A 25,888-nucleotide genomic window follows, 5' to 3' on the forward strand; every position below is an offset into this window, starting at 1 on the left:
AGGAGAACTAATAGTCACTCCAAATCTTCTATCCCGTCTGCTATCAGACTTTTAAACTCAGACAGTAGTCATTTTAAATAACATTGGTAAGACACAGTAGATCATATTGTATTTGAATCTTTATCTTATCTTACTGTTATTTATTACTTTAACTTATTGCTGTCCTTCACAGACCCACTGGTCTCATGTACAGATCCAGTGCTTGACTTGTGACTTGTAGCATGTGTTGCGGCAACACTGTCCAGAGTATGGGGGTGTGGCTGTCGAGCTACAAGTGGGCGGACCTTCCTGGTCACGTGACCAATTGATCAATGAGGCGGTGACGTTGTGGTCTTGATTAGCTCAGGCAGACACCTGCTGGAGAGGCAAGAAGAAAGAGACGCCGTTGTCAGAAGCCGTCGAGAGACATTCTTGTGAAGTTTTCCCCTTTTTTCCGTTAAGTTTTGTCGTGTGTTGTATATGTTAACTTAAATATGAACTGTCATCGGAAACCCTGAGGGGTAACGAGAAGGAAGCAGCGTGAGCTGGTCCCGGGGCTGTGCATGGTGTCCTGGAAAGAAGTCAGCACAGGTAAGGTCCGCCTTTTCCCTTTGCCTTTTGCTCGACAGCTACCTGATTCCTTCTTTAGTATGGCACGGGCAACCAACGCTTGGATGCCCTAGACCGAGCTCGTGCCAGGGTTGTGTTGCCGTGACACATGTTTATATGGTGGATGTGTTGTAAATGTTAAATGTTGGATGGTAAGATATAAATGAATTGCCCTTCTTGGGATCAATAAAGTTGTCTGAATCTGAATCTAAACCCCCTTACGGTGACTAACAGGCCTGAGACTGAATCAAGAAACATGCAAAGATCGAACAGCCTGAGAGTATTCATGCAAGTTACAGCTCTGGATTTACAGTTACAAACATACATGCTCAGAGTGACCTTTTCACTTTACCCCTTGCCGACTGCTTTAGTGTTGTGTCCTTTGGTTTTGTTGTGTCCTCTTCTGGGACTTCTGGGCTTTCATCGTCATCACTAATATCTGGGTTTTCCTCTTCCTCATCATCACTGCTATCTGTGTTTTCCCCAATCTTTGCAGTAGGAGTCCATTCCTCTTCCTCCTCCTCCTCATCATCACCATCTTCCCCTAGCTGCTCCATGTCACTTGAATTCCCATCCATAATCATTTTCAGAGCATCTTCAGCACTGTATTTTTTTGCCATCTAAAAACACACATGCACACAAAAACAGATTGTGATTTTATTTGAATTGGTCAGTTTTTAGTGAAAAGCAGTAAGCAAAAGCAAGTTACAAGCAATCGTATCATGGCAACACCGAACTAGTCATCAATCATCATGATACAGCAAGTTACATATCTAGTTTTTTACTCTAAATGTACCAAATTATGTCATTTAAAAATAAAAAGACTGTTGCTTGATGTTATATATAATGCATGAAATACAATAAAATGACAATTGACTGATTTAGAGTAAAATGACCTTATATACCTGCTGTATCAAATTTGATACGTCATTTTCAACACGGTTTTACTAAAACATAGATTATGAAATTTTAAGTATTTTCACATTGCATCAACCCAGTAACTGTTCCTATTGATTTTTCAGTAAAAAAATTAATGCTTTTCTTACCTTAACCTTTTCAAACTTGGCAAAGTTCTTCTTCAAAAACCACCTCGAACAGCCTGAGAGTATTCATGCAAGTTACAGCTCTGGATTTACAGTTACAAACATACATGCTCAGAGTGTCCGACCATCAGCTTACAGTATCGGTTTATGAATGCTACGGTAACAGTGTGACGTGTGTTACGCTAAAAACGATTCCAAGCTCAAACTCTGTATGACCTAACAAGGAAATTAAAGGGATATTTCAGTTTTTTTGGAGTGGGGTTGTATGAGTTACAGTACACTATTGATCCTGCTAGCCACAATGAGTGCTGGTGAGCTCTTCCCATCTTTAATGAGAAAATTCCCAGAGGACCTGCCGGCAAGATATGCTACAATTCTCTGCGGACGGGGCCTCCTATTTTGCGTAATTTCGCCAAAGTTAAGAAATATGTTCCAGGCACTCATCACGGTGCAAATGCATGAACCAGTAGAAAAAATTTGGAGCTATTCAGTTTGCCGTCAGAACCCCCCCCCCCCTTTGTTTTGGCACTATTTTCGGACGCACCTCGCAGACCGGTGTTCTTCCACTGCATGAGCACGGATACACGCCGATCAGCGATTCTGACAGCGACGATGACGTTCTGTTTACTGTGGATACAAGAGGATTTCTCTATGAACCAGAGTTTATAGAGGAAGAACTCCACATGCAGACCCAACATACCAACGAAGAAGACCACTTCTTGCGTGCCTTGAAGACATCAAGGCATGGATGGCTTTGAACTTTCTAAACTTCAATGAAAAAAAGACAGAAGTAATGGTGTTTGGTCCCAGTGGCCCTTGTGAACTCCCTCCGGTTGATCTGGGCCCTTTGGCCGTCTATTTTAAGTCGAAAGTCTCAAACTTGGGTTTTAAGCTTGACAGTGATTTTAAGATGGATCAGCAGATCAGCTCTATAGTAAAGTCCAGCTTTTTTCACATTAGGCAGCTGGCAAAGGTGAAGCCTTTCCTTGCACGACAGCACTTTGAAACAGTAATCCATGCCTTTGTCACATCCCGGCTGGATTACTGCAATGCACTTTATTTAGGAATCAGTCAGTCCTCCCTCGCACGTCTCCAGTTGGTCCAGAATGCAGCCGCTCGCCTTTTAATTGGAGCACGTAAAAGGGAGCACATAACGCCCATTTTAGCCTCCCTCCACTGGTTGCCTGTGCATTTTAGAGTCCATTTTAAGATTATTTTATTTGTTTTTAAATCTTTAAATGGTCTCGCCCCGCCCTACCTCTCTGAGCTGATCCATCTCTATGCCCCTGCTCGGTGCCTCAGGTCAGCTGATCAGCTGCTCCTGGAGGTACGGAGGTCCAAGGGGAAGCTCAGGGGGATAGGGCTTTTTCTGTCACTGCTCCCAAACTGTGGAACGATCTTCCTTTAGCCGTCAGACAAGCCCCCTCACTGTCCACTTTTAAAACTCGTCTTAAATCCCATTTTTATTCCCTGGCTTTCGACTCAGCATGAGACCCTGCTCTTGTTTCAGTGCCTTTTTATTTTTATTTTTCAACTTTATTTTATCTTATTGTTCTTATTGATTTTATGATTTTATTGTTTGTTTTTATCCATTATGTTTCTGTACAGCACTTTGTGTCCGACTGCTGTTGTTCTTAAAGTGCTTTATAAATAAAGTTGAGTTGAGTTGAGTTGAGAAAGTTCTGTGCTAACGAGTGAGCAGGAGAGATCCCACGTTACCTGGTAGTGCCGGTGTGTAAACTGTGAGCCCATGCCAATGAACCCAGAGAGCTTCTGCTGTCAGGAGAGGGACTTAGTGACAACAATACTTCAGTCTGCATCACTCGTCATCCAGAGTTCCCTGCCTTTCAGGAGGTTTGCTTGTTTGAACAGCCGGGATAAAAACAGGTACGTCCCATGTTTTAGGACCATGTTTTCTTAACTTTGGGGAAATTACGCAAAACAGGAGGCCCCATCAGCAGGGAAAATAGCCCAGCTTGCCGGCCGGTCCTCTGGGAATTTTCTCATTAACGGGGAAGAGCTCACCGGCACTCATTGTGGCTAACAGGAGCAATAGTGTACTGTAACTCATACGACCCCACTTAAAAAAAAACTAAAATATATATTTAAGATGCAACGCAAACATAATCCTAGCTGATTGCCCATTTGTCAGCAGGGCTCAAATCAACCATTCTTAATCTGTGTTAATCATGCTCACCTTAAAGTTATTGAAACTTTTTTATCCGTCTTACCTTTTCTTCTCCTTTCTTTCTTTTCTTTTTGGTATCCTGATGTTTCTTGGGGGAGAGGTGCAGCATCAGTCACAGGGCTCATCACAGCAGTTCAATTGCATCTGTAAACTGGCAGACTAAACCTTTTTGTGCTCATAGCAGGGTGAGAGGGTCCGCTCTGAGTGACCACACAGTTTCAATTTGAGAGTTTCTTATTTTGCTCATATGTTAATCTGATCTTACTTTTCTTGTGACACTTCTAAGTCAGAGAAAATCATTTTAAACCAACAGTACATTTCCAGTTCAGACCCATGAAGCCCCCCTCCTCTGATTGGTCAGTCCCACTGTCCCCTCACTGCAGGATCAGTGGCATTTTTGCATTAAGGGCTGATGCCAATACGTCCCCACCAGAGGGCGCTGTCATGCAAAAGATGAACTTTTCTATTCTAGATGCAGTGCTGTCTTGAATTCATGTTAACAGTAAACTCACCTTGGTTTACTCTATGACATGTTTGCAGTTGTAACATCCTAAATGCAATTTTATATCAAGAAAACCTTAAAAGTGTAGTAGTGTGTGAATTTGTCTTTGTGCCTAATGCAGCTTGTCTGTTTCCACTCCATGGAGCGGATCTGGTCTTGCACCTGCAGTGTCGTGGACTAAACAAACTGCTGCAAATGTATGCATGTGCTCCATTATTGCAAGAGGGGCCTGAAAGCCAGAGGCACCAGAGGCATTCTCGCTGGGTGATTTGACTTGTGTACGGGTGGGCACAGTGTGGTGATTGCAACATGTTTTTGGCTTTAAGTTGGCATTTTTGGAAGTGGTTTTCTTGTGTGGTGTCTCTCTCTCTCTCTTCCTCACAGAGATTGGGCGGCTCCACCTGCACCTTCACACCTGCACCAGATTACTGCAATCACCACCTGCATTTAAGCCTTCTGTGAGGCTTCTCCAGTGCCAGATTATTCCTGCATCTGATGTGGTATTTAGGCCTGTTCTCTAGAGTTCTCTCATGAATGTTCAATTGTTTGAGCTTTCCAGCTTTGTGTGTTTTGTAAGAGTGACTAACTCTGCTGTCGTTCATTCTTCTAGTGCCTCAACGAGACCCCCACGCTGCCACACTCTCTCCCTGGATTCACTCACCAGCCTCCTCCTCCAGCCCTCACGTCTCCTCGTATTCCCTCCTCACTCCTTGGACCCCGGATCCCTTCCCTCCACCCTTTTTTCCCCTTCAATAAATTCACTTAACTGCTTCATCTGCCTCCGGTTGTGCTTTTGGGTCCACATTTAAATACCTGGTTCTTCTAACCGCCACACAATGAGCAGGTCATGCTAGCTCTGTTAGCTAACAAGGGACACATATTTAGTTAATTAACATTAAAGTGCTTCATGATGAGTTGTGTGGACTTTTTAACACTGTGCTATAAATCACTTTCACCATTCAAAGGAGCACAAGAAATAAAACACAGGACCAAATCAGGCAGATGACTTCATCATATCACAAGATGGAAAAGAGAAACGAGATCATTGAACCAGGAGGGATTCAAAAACTCAGCAACAGCTAGCACATCAATAAAGCTGCTCTGCTTTTCATGTCTTCTGTTTGGAGAGGAAACATCATCCAGAAGGGCTGGTATAACAGGACAGTTCAATCACATGTCAATGAGTCTGATTTATTGTTGTTCTAAAGCAGGGGTTCCCAAAGTGTGGGCCGGGACCCCCTGGGGGGTCGTGAGATGTCTTCCAGAATGTATTTTTTAAAAGTTTATTTACCTTGTTTTCTTATGTTTATCTTCCTTCTTGTTTGTACTTTTAATTATTGTTATTTCTTTATAATTATTATTATTTTGTATTTTTTTTTTCTTCTTTTTGCTGGTTTTGTGTTACTTATATATAATTTAACTTTTGGTGAACAAAGAAATACTGAAAAAAATGCAGTAAAATAAGTTGGCCTCTGAAAATATTACATTTTACCCATCCATCCATCCATTGTCTGGACCGCTTATCCCATCGGGGGTCACGGGGGGCTGGAGCCTATCCCACCTGGCTTCTGATAGAAGGCAGGGTACACCCTGGACAAGTCACCAACCTATCACAGGGAGACAGACAACCATTCAAACACACACTCACACCTACAGGCAATTTAGAGTGATCAATTAACCTGGTGAGCATGTTTTTGGACTGTGGGAGGAAGCCGGAGTACCCAGAGAGAACCCACGCGTGCATGGGGAACACATACAAACTCCACACAGAAGGGCACCTGGGATTTGAACCAGGAGCCTTCTAGCCCTGTAAAGCCCAAACCATTAAATAATTGACAGAAAATTCCAATTCCTTGAACTTGGAGCCTTTATTGGTCCCTCTGAACAAACAAACAAAAAAAAATTCAAATATAATTTTCCATATATGAGTTTCATTTTGTATCAGATTATTTTTTCCTGAACAAACAAAAACATAATAAAACACAAACAAATCCAACAAATTGTTTTAAAAATGTGGTGTTCCTTTACAAATAATGCTATCTTCTAAGTTGTTTATCAGATCCAGATGTAAATACCTGGAAATAAAAGCTGAAATGTTCATCTCTTGTCTCATGTTCATCTCTTGGTGTCAAACCCAAATGTTTCCAGTCTACAGCAAAAATAAGGGAATTGGCCTCACTGTTCCAATACTTTTGGAGGGGACTGTGTTTTGGGGGTTGCAGGCTGAAAAGTTTGGGAACCCCTGCTCTAAAGTGTTCAGTATCTGCTGCTGAACTGAGCCTTTGAGCACGACACTGGTCTGAAACACAGGTAGTCAGAAGGTGATCTTAAAGGACTTGTGCAGAGTTAATGATGCGGTTTGCATTTTGATTAGATTTTATAGTTTATTTGTATACTTGCTGGCAGTAAAGCACTCCCTTGTGTGTATGTGTATGTGTCTCTGTGTGTGTGTGTGTCCCTGAAGGAGCTGTTTACCTCTCTGTGGTTCATATATAGATGTTTTATCGTGGAGCACGGTGTTTGGTGGCCTCGTGTATTGAGTTTTATGTTCAGGCTGTGCTTCATTCACTGCATGAGAATGCATCGTCTGCATATTTTGCACATACTGGCCTCATTAGCACTCCTCCCTTGGTGGTGCTGTCAACATGGTAGGATATTGTCGTTACTTGTTGTTTTAGAAGGGATTAGTCAGCTTGAACTTGACCATCACTGGTGTTGTGACCTCCTCTATCACTTACACACAGTTTATTTTCGTGTAATGATGGTTTAAAGTAAAATACGGTATGTTTGGATCATAAGATTTTCTTGTAGGAGTATTTCATGGCCCCACCAAAACTTAACATTACATTCTGGGGTCCGTTTCACAAAGCAGGTTTAGTGAAAACTCTGAGTCTGTTAACCCTGAAATGAGGGAAACTCTGAGTTTTCCGTTTCACAAAGGGAGGTAACTCAAACCAGAGAAAGAGGGGTAACTCTAGCCTGTTTCACAGAGGGAGGTAACTTAAACTCTCGGTCAGTTACCGTAGTAACAGACTTTATGGGCCCAATCTACTAAAGGTTTGCGTGTATAAAAACACGTGCAAACTTGATAGCGCACGCAAAGCTGACGTGCTAACCGGGAGCACCGAGGATTGCGTCTTTCAAATGAGCAAAATAGCACTCGCAAATCATTTAGCGTGTTTGCCTTCATGAATATGCAGAATACATGCAGATCATGAGAACGCGCAAAATACTGGGAGGAGGAGATGCAAATGTAATCATTTAGCACACGCAATGTGATCTATCAAACCTGAAGCAGATAGCGCACGCTGTATTTGCGTCTATATTTAGCACGTTTGAAAGGCAGGTGCAAACTGGCACAGCGTTACGCACACATGGCTGCGGTCACTGTAAAGCTCATCATAACATCGCTTTACAACATGCCCGCAAAAGCTGGGCTTACAAGCATTACTACATGTTTTAGTCAATCAAACCAAGAGAACAAAATAATAATAATAAAACAACACAAATTCAAAGCAGTTCAGCACCACGGATAGCGACCGCATCATTCTGACACCCACTTTAACTTTTTCATATAATGAGAGCACAGTAGGTCACTGTATCAACAGATATAAAGTTTAGTCAAATTGGCACAGCAGCCCACATGTTCACATACAAACAAAAAAACAATATGAAGTACTCGGCCTACTCACCACTGTTTGGACGAGCCTTAAGCTCCGCGGACTTGTCCATGATGCGCTGTATGTCCATTTTCTTTGATCTGTCATTCTCAATAGATAACATGACATGTCCACTCAGTCTCTCCTGTCCCATCGTGCTCATCAAGGGGTTTTTAGTTAGTTTTAACTTGGAGAATGAGCGCTCACTGAGCTGCGCCAGGCAGCTCTGCGTAACTCCTCATCTCGTGCTTGCAGCAGTGTGTTGGGGTGAATTGACTCAAACATGTTCCCAGTTCCATTTAAGATGGTGAATCTTTGGGACAGTTGCTGGATGATGATATCAGGCATTGAAAACGTTCACCCGAAAGTTGCTCCCTGGGACAGTGAGGCGACTGTCTTCATCCAAGTGACGCCTAACTTTTCTAGAGCAAGAGTGGCAGACTAAGCCTCATCAAATCGCTCTCTAAACTCCATCAAAACACTGATTGTGTTTTGGAGTAGAGTAGATGCGTTTATTTCATCGGCAGATCTTCTGTTTTTTCTCACATCATTCACCTTTTCACAGATGACCTCCCAAATCGTGTTTCTAACACTGAGATGTCTCTGCTGGAGTTCACCGATGTGTTTATTTCCCTCCTCCACAAAGACCTCCAACTCCATGTCTTCAAACTTCATTTATCACTTAAGGCCACTCTGTTCTCTCAAACTCTCCATGGTGACAGCCGATAGCACACGCAAAATCCTCATTAAAATAGGGCGGTCCGCACCACTTTTGCACTCGTTATCATTTGCGCACGCAGTCTTAGTAGATCACCCGCAACACGCCCAGAAATAACACATGCAAAAGAATTATTTGCACACGCAAATTAGCGCTCGTTATTTGGGATCTTAGTAGATCAGGCCCAAAGAACCTAATCTGGTTGGGACCAGGTTTTTCTCAATGAACCTCGAGTTTCTCTCAGTCTCCGCCCCCTTTCAGCCACACACAGTATTTGATTTCCTCATTCATTCAGTCGGCAGGCGAGTTTTGGCGTAGCGTATTTCTGCCGTCTGTTATTTGAAAAAATAATTCAGAAATCAATCAGTAGGCCGATATTAGGTGCCAACTTTTTTCACTAAAATGACATGTCCTTTTGTTAATGATCCCGTGGATGAAGGTGCAGCATTATTGCGCAGATAATTAAATATTCGTCGGGAGATGATAATCAGACTGTGCATAGATGTTTTAGCATTTCTGGACAATGATCTTTTTGAGCGGTACCGTTTCACTTCACAGTCGCTCATCTACATACACAACCTAATCCGTCCGTACATTTGCAACATTACCCACCGTAGTCGTGCTCTTACATCCCAGCAGATATTGTGTGTTGCTCTGCGTTTATTTGCAAATGGGAGTTTTTTGTATAATGTTGGAGATGCAGAGCACTTAAGTAAGGCCACTGTATGCAGGGCGGTCAGAAAAGTGTGCCTCGCCCTGAAACGGCTACTGAACACCTTCATCGTTTTCCCTGGACATAAACCGGTCAGAGTCATCAAGGAGGAGTTCCACAGGATTGCAGGTGAATGGTGTAGAGATCTATTAAATTCATTTTAAATTACATTCTGTTAATGACATTGTGCTGCAACCTCAGACTGGGATTAGTAATTTTAATTTATTTTAGGATTTCCCAGTGTGATTGGCTGCATAGATGGCACACAAATCCCCATCACGGCTCCCTCACATAATGAGGCGGATTATGTTAACAGGAAGTCCATTCACAGCATAAATGTGCAGGTAAATGTAGACTGACTACTGTTTCGAAATGTTAAGAAGAAAGGTACTTTATTGATCCCCAGGGGGAAAATTAAATTTTTTCACTCATGCTATATTGGACATGCTACACATACAGTTTTTTTGGTATATACATACAAATGCACACACATGCAGTGAACATGCTTAGGGAGAGATGTCAGAGTGAGGATACTGCCGTCAACCAGCGCACCCCGAGCAGTTGGGGGTTCGGTGCCTTGCTCAAGGGCACCTCGGCAGTGCCCAGGCAGGTCAACCAGCACCTCTCCAGCCACCAGTCCACTTGCCATGCTTCGTCCATGCTAGGACTCGAACCGGCGACCCTTCGGTTCCCAAGCCAAGTCCCTATGGACTGAGCTACTGCCGCCCCCTGAATCATCTGTCATTCAAGATCATATGTGATGCTGCCTACATCATTTCCAATGTGGAGGCCAAGTGGCCTGGGTCTGTTCACAACTCAAGGATGTATCGTGAGTCTAACCTGAGCAACAGACTGCAACGTGATAAGCAGTCTAAAGATTTGCACAATATAATTCATTTGTCTCCCTCTTTTAATATACTCTAATGTATCCACTATACATTACAGGAGAGTTTGATGGCCTTCTGCTGGGTGACAGGGGTTACCCATGCCAACCAAGGCTGCTGACCCCTTACCCTGACCCTGAACCAGGCCCCCAACAGAACTTCAACCGGGTTCACTGCAGGACGAGAGCCCGGGTGGAGATGACCATAGGCCTGTTGAAAGCCTGTTTCCAGTGCCTACGTCCCCTCAGGGTGACCCCTGAGAGGGCCTGTGATATTATTGTGGCATGTGTTGTTCTTCTTAATATTGCCACTATTCAAGGAGAGCAACACCCTGCCCTACAAATAGAAGCTGATGATGACCACCCCATCCACCTGCCAGCTATGCAGGACGGCAGAGCAGTCAGAGACACCATATCCTGCAATCACTTCAGAGATTAAGACAACATCATCACCACTACCACCACCAACACAGCAGCAGTCAAATAAAAACATAATACAAATTTCATTTGGTCTTCTTTATTTCCTACAAATACAAGAGATAGTTTAGTTAATGTTCTCGTAGTTAACATAATTAACATAATTCACCTGTGACCATGCACCCACCTCTAACTTGTGCTCTAGTAATTCAATTTTGAGATCTGCCCTTCTCATCTGGCGGTCCAAGAACTGCATTTCTTTGTTGTTTTTTTCCATTTTTTTCAGAAGAAATATTTTATAGATGACTTTCTCTGGTAACTGGGAATACATAAGGAGGACATTAAATTATACAGTTGCACATGAATTCCACAGAATGAACCTCTGGTGTTTACTGAACATCCATCTCACTGTGTCAATCTGTGCAGTTGAAGTTGAAAGACCCTCCTGCTGCTGCCCAGCCATGCCCTGTTAAAAAGGATGAGAATGTGTTAATACTTCAGTGTAGGCTAAATGTCACACTCTATTTTACACCAGAATGTTAAGAAATGTGAATGGGAAGAGAACTAGCAATAACATATCAAATGTTACCTCTACAGGCCTTTCTGGTTCCCCCTCTGTGAAGGCAGCAGACAAAGTCTCCTCGCACTCTTCATCCTAGATGAGTGATATGTCTCAGTATACTTAAACCACCATTTGGCAAAATCTTTGGAGTATTCCCTACTTACAGTTACAAGGTCTGTTGTGGCGTGAGGGGGCTCCACCAGGCAGATAGCACCATCAGAATATGTTGGGAGAAAAAAAAAGACATGAAAGGGAAATAAATATTTGTATGAATGGGCTTAAAAAAAGATATATAGGCCTAAGAATAGTACATGTTATAAAGGCACTTGTGTCTCGGGGGGTGGGCTCAGAGGATGAGCTCCCTCCAGGGATTCCCTCAGTCGCTGGCCTTCCAAAATCTGCCTCCGTTAGAGGTGGCGGTGCTCGGCCGCCACCCGTTTTACGGGCATCTGCTTTCTTCCTGTTGGCTGAGTAGAAGTCTGTGTTAGTTTAAATAGGCTTAATTATTTAACAGAACATGATATAGATGAAAATACATGCATGTGTGTGAAAACAGCATTATGTTGGGGATAAAACAACTGCACAGTCAAACAGCCACTTAATATTTACTTTACAATGTAAAACATGATCAAAATGAGGTACCCCCATGATATTATGCCGAGGTCTTACCTGTTAGAACAATGTTTTTATATTTCCATCTTAAGCTGCTGCCAGGTGCGCTTCTCCCCCGCGGGATTGCACCTAAATGAAATAAATGAATAGGCTACCATTCAAGCAGTTTCCCCCTGTGATTTCAAAGGACTACATTTAAACGTACGCATTGACCCGAGCCGCAATGTTCTCCCATGCCGTCTCCCTCTGTTTGGCACCTGCAGCGGTGTTTTTAAAAACATGCTCAAACTCGCCATATGAGCGAATAAGGATGTCCAGTTCCAGTGGGGTGAAAAATGCCGCCCTCTTCTTCTCCATTGCCATGGTGACTTGTTGAATCGGGGCTCCATTGATGATGTCTTTTTAAAGTTGTGTTGCACACACTTAACCCCAGGTGAAGCTACTCCAAGTTGATTTAACTAACTCAAATCAGCTGTTGTGGAACCGAAAACACAGAGTTTGCTATCTCAGAGTAGATCAACTCAGAGTTCAGGGTTAGACTCAGAGTTTGTTGAACCTGCTTTGTGAAACGGACCCCTGATTGATCCTGTCTGGAGATATAAATGGTCAATGAAGCTGTGTTGTGTGTAAATGTGCTCTGCAGCTCTCTTAATGAGGAGATGCAACTACCTGGGCCCGTATGTACGTCCAGCCATTAGCAATGAAAACGGGCCGTTTGTACTAATGATGAAAAAATAATGGATTAGCGGTCTGCATGAGCCAGATTAACACCCCAACACAGCATTACATTTAATGGAGGTAGACCCACCATTACAGGTGCTAACGGCAGGATTACTGCAACTGCTGTTTAAAGGATGGAGGACATCGTGCTCATGTGTTACCATTTAAGACCAAATATGAGAAGAAAACAAATATTTAGGGATCAAAGGAATCCTTTGGAAAAGTATGAAGATGTTGAAACATACAGCAAATTTAGATTTAGGAGACACAACATCATTCTTAGGTAACCTACCAGCAACACCGTGAAGTGAATCCTTCCCAAACAACTCTGTTAACAAGTCCTCATCCTTCAATGGGGGGACAGGTGGTCCTCCACCTGGACCACGTTGGTGGAGGTGCTTGTTGCTCAAAGCCTCTTTCATGTTGCTGGTTTTATTTTGTAGGTCTTCTACTGTGCGCTCAGAAACATCACACGCATTTACCCGGTTCAAGATCTGAAGCCAAACTTTCCCTTTCTCCTTGTTTGTGATCTTTGAGGATTGACTTGCTGATAACAGCTGTTTGTTTATTCTAGATTCTTCTAATAACATGTCCATTTCTTCTTTATCTTCTCTCAGTTACAGCGGTACCTCTCGCCATGTTTATTGTTGTTTATGTGTAGTAGGCATGCGCAGTTAGAATTTGTTGGATAGAGGTTTTCCAGAAGGTTCCCTGGACATATGACGTTTTGCACCAGCCTCACTTTCATGGCGCAATTAGTTAATTGGCCAATTATTTGCAGTCGTGCATGCGGCTAACGCTACGGCCAAATGGGCCGTTCCATAACGGTATGTTAAGACTAATGGTCTGGACCTGCATACAGCCCAGGTCTTTCTCTATACATACGTTAGAGTCCTCCTCTCTATCTTCTGAGTCCGTAAGTTGTCAATGCTCGAGTCCAAGTAAAGTCATGAGAGTCATGGACTTTAGTGCTACAGCACCTTTGTAGCCTCAGGAGGAGATAATCCTTAACAAGAGGTGATAACTAATAAAGTGTGATCTATTATCTGAATGATTTTCTTAAAAACAAGGAAACTGTTTTTCTGTAGTGTTGGTCTGACATCAGACTTCCACCAGATCCGTGTCCAGTCCGTCTCCAATCCGCTGCAGTCTGGCTCCATGCTCTCTTGTCCGTCAACACCCACCAGTTGCATTTTCAGAATGCAGCACGGAGTAGGATATCCGGACAGCTGGAGTCATGTGACCAAGGTTTTCCTGCAGTAATCACTGAATCAAGGATTCTCCTCCTCCTCTCCTCATGCATGTTGTCTTTCTGGTCCTCTGAAAACCTCTGACCTGTTGACTCCAGGCCTGACTCCGCTCATCATGACTTTGGTTTGTTGTTGTAGTTAAGTGAAATACGATCTGGTGATAACACAGAGTGTTTTATCCTGAAAATTAACCGGATGTTTTGATTTTGTTTTGGTGAAACCTGACTTCCTTGATGGGTCGTGCTCCAGCATCCGGCAAAAATAGAAGTCTTGAGTATCTGATCCGGAGGGCTCCGACCTGCCAGATCAGAGACGCAGCCGGAACGCTATGGAGCGGATCCAGTGAAAGTTAACACATTGACTAGAATAGAAACCTATCAGATCCGGTGCCGTGACGGATCAGAGATGGACCGGACACGGATCTGATGGAATTGGCTGTAACACGAGTCATTTGTGTTTTTCAGGGACTATTTTCAGATAAAAATACATTTATATTCTCAGGTGAGAATTTCCTGCAGTAGTTCAGGGTATGTTAGTTTGACTCACAATGACCTTCATTGCCCATTACCTTCCTAATGAGTTAGAAAGTTGTGTGATGGTAAAATCCATGGACCCAAATTACCCCTAAAGCTGTTCGGTGTGTGTGAGTGTGTGAGTGTGAATTAAGTAAATGCCGTTAAATGCAAAGTGATCTGGGTGAGTTCAGGCTTTATACAGACTCATTGTTTATACATTAAAGGTTTGTTTTGGTCCATTCATAACATTTTAAGATAAGAAAAATTCAAGTAGATCACCAGACATCCCCTGTGTGTTATTGTTGATGTGTAACTGTATAAAAAGAATTCCCCTGTAGTGCACCTCGCCTCTCCTCAGAGCTCTGTAATGTTTAACCTGAGTGACATTCAGAGAGCTGCTCCTGAATACTTTATGTTTCTCTTTTTATCTCGTACTTTGCCTCCAGACTGGAAGTCTAGGAGAAAATTATTCAGGACTGTGCCACTTTGACTTATCAACTCCATTCATTATTTCATGTTTCAGGAGACATGGCCTGCTTATGTCCATTATTGAAATGCACTCTCGCAGCGGGACACACAGCTTGGTTCTGCAAGCCTCTCTGGTATTCAGCAGATCAAATGACAGACAAGCTGCTGCTGCTGTGTCCTTCCTGCTTTGTGAAGTTGGACTTTCAATGTTCCAAGAGTTGTTTAATGGATGCATCCTGATGCATCTATCTGACAGAGACTGGTGTCTGAAGCAGTTAGGTGAGGGTCCATGAAGTGGCTTTGACAGGCCGATCAGATGTGCCTTCATGATGTGCACTGTGTGTATTATTAGAGTGGAAAGGCACACCTTAGATCAAAACATTTGCTCTGTCATAAGTGACAAAGATGAGCCAAAATATGTAAATACAGAGGAATCGTACCATCTGTTGAGAGTCCTAATGTGGTCTGGGGCTTTCCTACACTGAACTAAAATATAAACACAACACTTTTGTTTTTGCTCCCATGTTTCATGAGCTGAAATCAAAGATATACGACTTTTTCTGCTTACACTAAAGGACTATTTCTCTCAAATATTTTTCACTAATGTGTCTAAATCTGTGTTAGTGAGCACTTCTTCTTTAATAAGATAATCCATCCACCTCACAGGTGTGGCATATCAAGATGCTGATTAGACAGCATGATTAGTGCACAGGTGTGCCTTAGGCTGGCCACAATAAAAGGACACTCTAACATGTGCAGTTTTATCACACAGCATGATGCCACAGATGTCACAATTTTTGAGGGAGCGTGCAATTGGCATGCTGATCACAGGAATGTCCACCAGAGCTGTTGCCCGTGAATTGAATGTTCGTTTCTCTGCCATAAGCCATCTCCAAAGGCCTTTCAGAGAATCTGGCAGTACATCCAACCGTCCACACCAGCCCAGGACCTCCACTGAGGAACAATTTACAGAAAACTTTAAAACTGTTCAACTACGTCTCAAAATCAGCCTTCAGAGACTCCCTCATGGACTCTCTTAAACACACCTGCACCTGCTTTTAATCCTGGACTCCTGCTGTTGCTGTGGGTTATTTGCTCTGTTCTGTCCTCTCATGTTTAATTTGTCTTTGAAGTTTTTTAACCTTGTGTTTGTTTCTGTCATTACTGTTATCCCTGACCCTTTATCCCTCAAAAGGCTGTTCCTTTTGCCAGGTCGTCACTGTAAATAAGAATTTGTTCTTAATGACTCACCTGGTTAAATCAAGGTTATCGAGAGCATCCTTACCAACTGCACAGTTTGGTACAGGAACTGCTCTGTCTCAGATTGGAAAGCGTTGCAGGAGGTGGTGAAAACCGCCTAACTCATCACTGGAGCCTCACTTTGGGCCATTGGGGACACCTACAGCAAGCGCTGTCTCAGGAGAGCTGGGAACATCACCAAAGACTCCCGTCACCCAGACCATGGTCTGTTTAACCTCCTGCCCTCTGGGAGGCGCTACAGGAGCCTAAGGACCAAAACCACCAGGTTCAGGAACAGCTTCTTCCCCACATCTGTCTGAACTCTGTCCCCCGACGCCCCACCCCCCTTCACTCACATATACACACAATGGCTGTTTCCAAAACCGCCTACTATACTAGCAGTACGTACTGATCTGGATGTCTATTGATTTGAGAAAATTTCAGAGTATGCATCGTACCAGTCTGCCTCACGTACTGTTTCCCATAATGCACAGCGCTCATTCCACTTTTTCTTTTTCCTTCTTTTTTGACGGGGGGAAATCTGTTTTGAGGTAATGTGAAAGTTATTGAATTCCTTACAAACCACTTCTCAACTTTTTAAATCATAAGTGATGCTAGAGAAGCAGTTTCTCTATCAGCTTGTCCGTTGTTTACTTCCATTGTTTGAAACCGGAAATCCAGTGACGTCTGGCCCAGCATGCTGCATGACAGATCGAACAGAACAGTCATACTACAGACTAAATTCAAACACAGTATGTAGTAGGCTGTACCCACTGCCTGCTATATTAGTAAGTAATATGTAGCAGGCCGTTTCGGAAACAGCCAAACACACTCACCAACCATCTCAGGACTGAACCACCACTGCACCACTAACTGCACTTACCATCCTGTACATTCATTAATTCATACGGCACACACTGTGAAATGTACATACTGTAACAATAATGTAAATCTCCTATAATCCCTTTGCACTACTGCACTGTATAGTCTAAAACTGTATACCATAACCATAGTCATAGCCTGTTCATAGCCTGTACATACCTGTAGCAATAGTCAATAGTCACTCATGTAGATGTTATTATATTATATTTATTCATTCATAACTCTGTATATTCTGTATTATTTAATTTACTGCTAAAGCACTTCTAGTTAGATGCAATCTATATTTCATTGCTTGTACCTGTGACATGCCCAATGATAATGAATTTAATCTAATCTAATCTGAATAAAATAAAACCTCCATGATGGTCTGAGACCGTCCACCCAGACAGCTGCTGCAACAATCGGTTTGCATAACCAAAGAATTTCTGCACAAACTGTCAGAAAGCGTCTCAGGGAAGCTCATCTGCATGCTCGTCGTCCTCATCGGGGTCTCCACCTGACTGCAGTTCGTCGTCGTAACCGACTTGAGTGGCCAAATGCTCACATTCGATGGCGTCTGGCACTTTGGAGAGGTGTTTTCTTCATGGATGAGTCCCGGATTTCACTTTACAGGGCAGATGGCAGACAGCGTGTGTGGCGTCCTGTGGGTGAGCTGTTTGCTGATGTCAGCGTTGTGAATGGAGTTGTCCATGGCAGCGGTGGGGTTATGGTATGGCCAGGCGCATGTTATGGACAAGGAACACAGGTGCATTTTATTGATGGCAGTGTGAATGCACAGAGATACCGTGACGAGATCCTGAGGCCCGTTGTTGTGCCATTCATCCACGACCACCACCACAGGTTGCACGGCATGTTGCAAGGATCTGTACACAGGAAGCTGAAAACATCCCAGTTCTTACATGGCCAGAATACTCACCGGACATGTCACCCATTGAGCATGTTTGGGATGCTCTGGATCGGCGTATATGACAGCGTGTTCCAGTTCCTGCAGATATCCAGCAACTTGGCTCATTGAAGTCGAGTGGACCAACACTCCACAGGCCACAATCAACAACCTCATCAACTCTATGCCGAGGAGATGTGTTGCACTGCGTGAGGCAAATGGTGGTCACACCAGATACTGACTGATTTTCTGCCCCCCGGATCCCCCAATACAGGAAGACTGCACATTTTAGAGTGTCCTTTTATTGTGGCCAGCCTAAGGCACACCTGTGCAATAATCATGCTGTCCAATCAGCAATCCCTCTTATCAGGCTGCCCCAATAAGTCTCTAAAGATTCTTCAGCTGGTTCAAAACGCAGCAGCTCGAGTATTGACTAAAACTAGGAAGAGGGAGCACATTTCTCCAGTGTTAGCTTCTCTTCACTGGCTCCCAATAAAATATAGAATAGAATTTAAAATCCTTCTTTTAACCTATAAAGCCCTTAAAAATCAGACACCCTCATATCTTAAAGAGCTCATAGTGCCCTATTACCCCTCTAGAACTCTACGCTCCCAGCATGCAGGCCTGCTAGTTGTACCTAAAATCTCTAAAAGTAGTATGGGAGGTAGAACCTTCAGTTATCAGGCCCCTCTCCTTTGGAATCATCTACCAGTCAGGGTCCAGGAGGCAGACACCCTCTCCACTTTTAAGAGTAGGCTTAAAACTTTCCTTTTTGATAAAGCTTATAGTTAGAGCTGGATCAGGCTTGGACCAGCTTTTGTCATGCTGCTATAGGCCTAGACTGCTGGGGGAACTGGCACACTGACACACTGGGAACCTAGCTCACCCCCTTCCCCCCAACCCCCTCATCACTTACTTTAACTCTGCCTGTCCCATTAAAGTGACTAACCATAGACCTTTCTGGAGTCCCTGAGCTCCCTTGTCTTGTAGGTTCCTCTGAGCTGCCGTAGGCGTCCTCCTGCTGCGGACGATCTGGACTCCAGCTGATACGGACGTGCTGGACTCCAGCGGCAACAGCTACTACTACTCGTCTCATCACTATCACCTCTCTCTCTTACTCCCCTCTATCTGTCTTTCCAGACCCAACTCGGTCGAGGCATGATGGCTGTCTAACATGAGTCTGGTCCTGCCTGAGGTTTCTTCCTGTTAAAAGGAAGTTTTTCCTCACCACTGTAACTAGCTAAATACTGCGATGTGCAATGCTCATGATGGATTAAGGTGGGGTCAGACTGAGTCTTACCCTGTCTGGAAGTTGGGTCTCTGTTCATAATTTAACATAGAGTGGTCTAGACCTCTTATGTTTGTAAAAGCGTCTTGAGATAACGTTTGTTGTGATTTGGCGCTATACAAATAAAGGTTGATTAATTGATTGATTGATCTTGATATGCCACACCTGTGAGGTGGATGGATTATCTGGGCAAAGGAGAAGTGCTCATTAACACAGATTTAGACACATTAGTGAACAATATTTGAGATAAATAGTCCTTTAGTAGAAAAAGTCCAAGATTTTTAATTCAGATAATGAAACATGGGAGCAAAAACAAAAGTGTTCATATTTTTGTTCAGTATATACAAGGAGGGCTGCCATGTAAAAGCTGGATACATTTCTCAGCTGCAGACAAGCAGATGCTCCTGAACTGGAAGAAAGCAAACACCAGGAGCGAGCCAAGTAACATACACAAGACACGCCTCTATGATTTTAAAATAAAGCCCTTGATGGATTTGCCTCCTGCCGTCAAACTCTGCCTTTTAAAGCCTGACTGACAGCAAATGTATCAATGCCTCTTTTCTGTTCTTCTATTGTTAAAATACCTCCTGCAGCTCTCAACCAACATTTGATTTCTCTGATTTAGTTCCTCTGTGCCCCATCCTGTGTTGGATCATTGTACGTCTTCCCTGTGTTCTCTGTGTTTCTTTTCTTGTGGTCCCTGTGTTTTATTTTGGTTTATTCTTGAAAGTTTTGTTGGTACCTTTAGTTTATTAAAACCTTTTTATTTTAAAGCTGCACTTGGGTCCTCCTTCAGTCTTTCCCCCAACGTGACATCCCCTAGGTGAGCTGCCCCAGGCAGAGAGGTACTCTGTGGCACTTGTAGTGTCTTGCTCTCCATACATCTCCCCAAAACAGATCCTGCATACACGCAGCATCAACAAGGGCCAAAAGCACAATAGAAAATGTCTTTTCAGCGGTGGTGCTTGGATGACATGTTTGCCATCAAGTGCTCCGAGGCAATTTGGAATGTTCCATTCATACCAGAAGCGTAGTGCCACTTCCTTCAAGCAGTGGCGGCTGGTGGAGTTTCTCCAGGGGGGGGGGGTATAACTTCAAAATAGACATAATACCAAAAAGCAAGGAAACATGTATGAAGGTATCAAACCAGTGTATTTGGGCTGCTGATTAATGATGTTCTGCTGATCGGGTCGGCACTCTTTCACGTTTAATTTCTCTTTCTCCATTCTGCATCTCTGTCCGATCGTCTCCAACTCCCGCGGATTGACTTGTCAGTCAGCCGCACATTATGACAGACGGCTGGGCTGTGACGTCAGCCCCATGGCGGGAGGGTGGTGGCATGTAAATCCAGCTGCATTCAGCTCTGGACGCAGGGAAGGTGCTGACATGGTGCTACATCTTGTATTGAAGAGGAGCTACTGCACATGTACAACTTTTAACAAGAGTCTATGACCAAAGACAACACAGATGAACAAAACAACTTTACTCATCATTAACTTTATAATATTTCTCTCGCTCATCTAAAAATATATATACAAACAGCTCAGAATATTATTTTATTTCATTTTTATTATAATTTTTTTAAGTCTTATTGAAGGTAATGTGGTGGGTGGTGGGGCAGCACCCTAGCGCCCTCTATTTGCCAGCCGCCACTGCCTTCAAGGTGTCTGGGGTTGGTCTGGGTAGGAACTTCTCCATCATCACCTTTTCTATGGCTGCACACACCATACAGATGGTGTTGATGACTGTTGTGTGGCAAGGCTGATCAGGGAGTCCCCAGACACCAAGAACCTATGAGGGAATAAAAGAAAAAACAGAAGTTACATGTGAGATTTATTTATTAACATCTCTCTTTTCTTCTTTTCAGTTGATATTTGCAAAGCGAACACTGCGGATGCCCCCAGGAGGACTTGGAAGTATGCAGATATAATGTCCTTCTCCTTCCCCACATACAGCTTAGGAGGTGTGTATGAAGTTATAGAACAAAAACTGTGATAATGGCATTGATGACAATATTGACTATTTAATAATTGTTAATTGCACAAATAAAGATTATTCATATATTATAATTATGCACAAAGTTCCTATTATTAAATAGGATGGAGTTAATTTTTATGGGGGGGGGGCAAAAGCAACAGAGACCACCATCTTCTTTTTTTTTTTTCTTTTATCTTTCTTCTCTTTCTTTCCTCTTGTCTGCATATATATTTCTGGTTTGTGTCATGTTTGTCACAAACTGTCAAATATTAATGCAATTTATTCTTGCAGCAAAAGAAAAGAAAGAAAACCTTTTTCTTCTGTGCTTGTGACTGTGTGCATGAGACCATCACCATCCCTCTTAGAGCTCTGGCCTATCTTTTATTGACAGCTAATATCATGTTCTGTAAAAGAGGGCGTGCACACCTAGGTGGACCAAAAAAAATAAAAAAAATAAGAGAAAGTGAAAGAAAGATTACATAAGGATATACAAAGGGACAGGGAGAGAGAAGGAGAGAGAGACCTAACACACTTAGATGGAGAGGGACCATCTCACCATGATGCCAAAAAAACTCCGTGCGGTGATACTAATGATTAAGCAACCCTTAGTGTCCACAATCATTACTGAAGCTTGGGTCGCAGAGGGTTGCCGCCGTGCTGTGTTCTATTTGTGTAACAAGACCACCACTGGTGCAGATGATACCACTTGGGTCAGATCAGCTGAGCGGTCCGGCCCAGCACCCGGGCCGCGAGAGCAGTCAGACCGAAGGACCCAACCCGCTGCGGGAGACCCAGGCCAGGGGACAAGCCAAGGACCCAGACCGGAAGCAAACAGGTACCGCCGGAGCACCAAGGACGACCCCCAGGTCACCCAGCAGGAGGAAAGGGGGGCGAGGGGTCTCGAGGGGTCATTCATTTGAATGGGGGAGCAGTCAAACTTTAAAAAATAAATACATGTCGTGCAAATGTTTCTCACATCCGTATGCTGTGGTGATATGTAGTTAGTATTTGACTGTTTTGTGTTCAAGGCCTCTTTTTTCTGAAAAGTTTATTTTCTGTTAGTTATTAGAGTTTAAAAAACGGGGTTTTACTTCCTTCCTTCCTTCACAGCCGCCGTAGAGGGAAGGACACGCACCAGGTGCACACCAGTCGTACTGTCGCAGCCAAACACTTCACCCGGAAGTGACACAGAAAAGGGCGCAAAAGGAGGAAACAGGGGAAAGTCGCTGCTTAAAGCTAGGGTTGGTAGCCACGAAAAACTAGCATGAATTTGAATGCAGCATTTCCTCAGGACTCTGTCTAACCCCTCCCCCCCTCCCCTCGGAGCTCCTCCAAAACGACGCCCCCGCTCACATGCACGAGCGCTGCTGATTCGAGACCACATGATGGTGACTGATTCAAAACCGGTCCTCAGCACATCCCATAGGAAAAGAAACTTAGAGAGGAGATCTCAAAAGTGTTTAATTTCTGTCTCCTAGACAACAGTGAGATCTGTTTGAAAGAAAAATGAGACTATAGCTTATGTCTCCTGTTTCTCATTCTTGCCTCCAGAAAAAAAGTTGTAAAAAGTCTCAGCTTAGTCTCCCTTTCAGTTCAAAAGGAGATCTGGTCAGAATCTGAAATGATTCTCAGGTACTTCTCAAGTGTTGTGACTCCTTTTGAGCTCAGGTGGAGAAATCAGGGAGCTCTCTCAACTGTCTCAATCTAACCTCATCCATTTGTTTCTGTCAGACTCAGTTTTTGTGTCTCAAGTTGAGCTCAGATGGAGCAAAGAAAGAGCCTGAGCTCATCTTTTCATGAACATTTATAGTGCCCTGCAAAATTAACATTTCAATGTAATTGTCCACAAAATTACAATTCTCATTAAAACATTTGAACCACTTCAAGATCAGCTATTTAGATGTCAAAGGATCTCTTCTTTGACTTCACAATATGGTCCTTCCTTTACAAGGCTGAAAACAAAACAACTTCACAAAGATTTAGTGGATTTGAGAGAAATTGTAAAAGATAGAGATTTCATACAACAGGTATGACAGACCATTTATTTAAAATATGGGCCGCAAAAGGGCTGTCCAGATTTAGCCAGATTGTTACAATTAAAGGGGTGGATTCTTTTGTGCGCTGGTGGCCTAGCAGTCTAAGCGTCCCAAATACAGAGGCTACAGTCCTCTCTCATGAGATCTCTCATTTAAGTCTCAAATAAGACTCATGTCATGGTCTCAACTATTTCTCCTAGTGAATTTTAGGAGAAACTAACGAGAAACCAATGAGAACAATTTGAAACTTGAATGAGGCTGAAGTGAGAATCTCAGTTTTGTCTCTGGAGACTTAGAAGAGAAAGCCTTGAGCAGTAAAATGTTCCTCTGGGATGGTTTGTGTTTTGCACTACGTCAACTCATGTCTCACTCTGCGGTAAGAAAACACCAAAACATTCTCATAGTGAAAGTTTAAAACACAAACAAACAGGAAATGTACGCTCTGCAGGAGGCGGGCAGAACGGCAGGACGGGATTTGATTGGTTTCATCATTTGGCTCCTGACGGCAGGGATTGGTTGGTGTTTTCCCAGGTTTACTCCGGCTGTAGATAGCAGCTTTTTTTTTACCTCTTTTTTAAGAACACATTATGTATTGATTACCATCGGGACATAAAGATCATTTTAACCAGTGGATCTGGAAGTGGATCTAAATCTGACTACCAACCCCAGCTTTAAGTGAAGCAGCACACTGCATGAAGAAATAATAATATATATAAAATAATATATTTCTATGCTGCCATGCAACCATTTCTCCTCATTTTGTCTTTCTTCTTGTTTCACTTTAAACTTGTTATGAGAAAAAATGTGATCTGATTACTTTGAGATGTTAAAGTTTACTTTTCTTTTTAATGACTGCCATCATTATCACCTCCCATAACCAGTGTAAACTACATAAAACAAATCAAAAGGAGCCTGAACCTGCTATCAGGAGCATGATTTGAATAAATGATCAAACCCTGTCCCAGCAGAGAAAACCACTGACTCATCACCTATCAGAGGAATGACGTCACCGGCTCGTTATAACAGAGCAACTCTTTTACACATCCTTCTTACTCTGCCAAGACGGGTGTGTGTACGTGTGTGTGCGTGTGTTTGCACAGTGGGTGTGGCCCTCGCCCTTCATCTGATTGTATCTCGCGTCTCCTTCCTGTCATCTCCTGCATTCATCGCCCCTTCCCTTCTTTGGTCCTCTGGTCCCCCTAACAGGAACAACAGATGGAGCAGATAGTGCAGCTGCTGGAACATTGTATGCTTCTCTCTTTGCGCCATGAATAAAATACTACAGTAAAATAAAACATGACTTTTTATCTGAAGTTATAACTTTAGAATCTCATTAATCTGGCAGTAATCCTCCCAGGTGTTTGAAGGAGTGTGTGTGACGTGTGTGTGAGTGCATCAAACAAAGATCTGCTGAAGAATGCAGACTCTTTAAGGAGTGACATCACACCAACACAAAAACGTGTGTGTCTCTCTCTGTGTTTGTGTGCGTGTGTGTGTGTGTGTGTATTGGGTATAAAGGAAGATTTACAGCCCTCTTCTCAGTACTGGAGAAAAAGATGACCTGCACACACACACAAACACACACACATACACACACACACACAGATCCTTCCTCCTCTGACAGCAGAAACAGCCTCTTTACTTTCCTTATGTTACGTCCAGCTCAGGAGACTGAGGATTACAAAAGATCATCTGTCTCTCAGCCGCTCTACCATTAACCTTTTAACTAATACTGATCTATGTTTGTCACATTATGTACTGGCTTACACACTTCTCTATCATCTGTCAGACTCCTAGTCCCTCCCTATACGAGTCCTGACAAAAAACAAAAACAATGACCACATTACTCCAGTTTGAAAATCCTTACACTGACTTCCTGTCAATCAGAGGATAGATTTTAAAGTCTATCTGCCGGTGTATAAGTCTCTCTGTGGCTCAGCGCCAACATGCATCTCTGACATGCTTGTGTCATATGAACCCACGAGGACGCTACGAACATCTGGGGCTTCCCTACTGACCGTCCCAAGAGTCAGAACAAAGCATAAAGAAGCAGCATTTTGTTATTATGCAGCATAGACCTGGAATAATCTCCCAGAGAGTATTACAGTCATGGCCAAAAGTTTTGAGAATGACACAACTATTAATTTTCACAAAGTCTGCTGTTTCAGTTTTTATAATGGTAATTTGCATATACTCCAGAATGTTATGAGGAGTGATCAGCTCAACTGCAATTAATTGCAAAGTCCCTCTTTGCCTTGAAAATGAACTTTATCACCAAAAACACATTTCCACTGCATTTCAGCCCTGCCACAAAAGGACCAGCTAACATCATTTCAATGACACACAGGTGTCACACACATTAACACAGGTGTGGGTGTTGATGAGGACAAGGCTGGCGATCAATCTGTCATGATTGAGTGACTGGACACTTTAAAAGGAAGATGGTGCATGACACCATTGTTCCTCATCTGTTAGCAATGGTTACCTGCAAGGAAACACGTGCAGCCATCATTGCATTGCACAAAAAGGGCCTAACAGGGAAGTTTATAGCAGCGAGTAAGATTGCACCTCAGTCAACCGTCTATCCAATTATCAAGAACTTCAAGGAGAGAGGTTCAATTGTTGCCAAACAGGCTCCAGGGCGCCCAAGAAAGTCCAGCAAGCGCCAGGACCATCTCCTGAAGGTGTTACAGCTGCAAAGAAGCCACTTCTCTCCAGTAAAAACATCAGGGACAGACTGATATTC

At 43.2% G+C, this 25,888-nt stretch overlaps 1 protein-coding gene and 2 long non-coding RNA genes across 3 annotated transcripts; 2 read left to right on the forward strand and 1 right to left on the reverse strand.

Moving 5' to 3' along the window:
* Positions 1 to 4,707: 4,707 nt before the first annotated feature.
* LOC117830402 lies at positions 4,708 to 5,095 on the forward strand. Its single transcript, XR_004634777.1, has 2 exons — positions 4,708 to 4,821; positions 4,932 to 5,095. It is a non-coding gene; the product is annotated as an uncharacterized LOC117830402 (long non-coding RNA).
* Positions 5,096 to 9,121: 4,026 nt separating this feature from the next.
* LOC117830472 (putative nuclease HARBI1) lies at positions 9,122 to 10,732 on the forward strand. Its single transcript, XM_034708612.1, has 4 exons — positions 9,122 to 9,539; positions 9,642 to 9,754; positions 10,161 to 10,272; positions 10,356 to 10,732. The coding sequence occupies exons 1-4, from the start codon at positions 9,179 to 9,181 to the stop codon at positions 10,730 to 10,732; spliced, it is 963 nt and encodes a 320-aa protein (XP_034564503.1). The 5' UTR covers positions 9,122 to 9,178.
* A 416-nt stretch (positions 10,733 to 11,148) lies between these two features.
* On the reverse strand, positions 11,149 to 11,514 carry LOC117830351. Its single transcript, XR_004634767.1, has 3 exons — positions 11,437 to 11,514; positions 11,300 to 11,365; positions 11,149 to 11,176 (listed from the first exon to the last, which is right to left on the reverse strand). It is a non-coding gene; the product is annotated as an uncharacterized LOC117830351 (long non-coding RNA).
* Positions 11,515 to 25,888: the final 14,374 nt, after the last annotated feature.

Source organism: Notolabrus celidotus, chromosome 18 (genome assembly GCF_009762535.1).
Source record: "Notolabrus celidotus isolate fNotCel1 chromosome 18, fNotCel1.pri, whole genome shotgun sequence".
Classification (NCBI taxonomy): domain Eukaryota; kingdom Metazoa; phylum Chordata; class Actinopteri; order Labriformes; family Labridae; genus Notolabrus; species Notolabrus celidotus.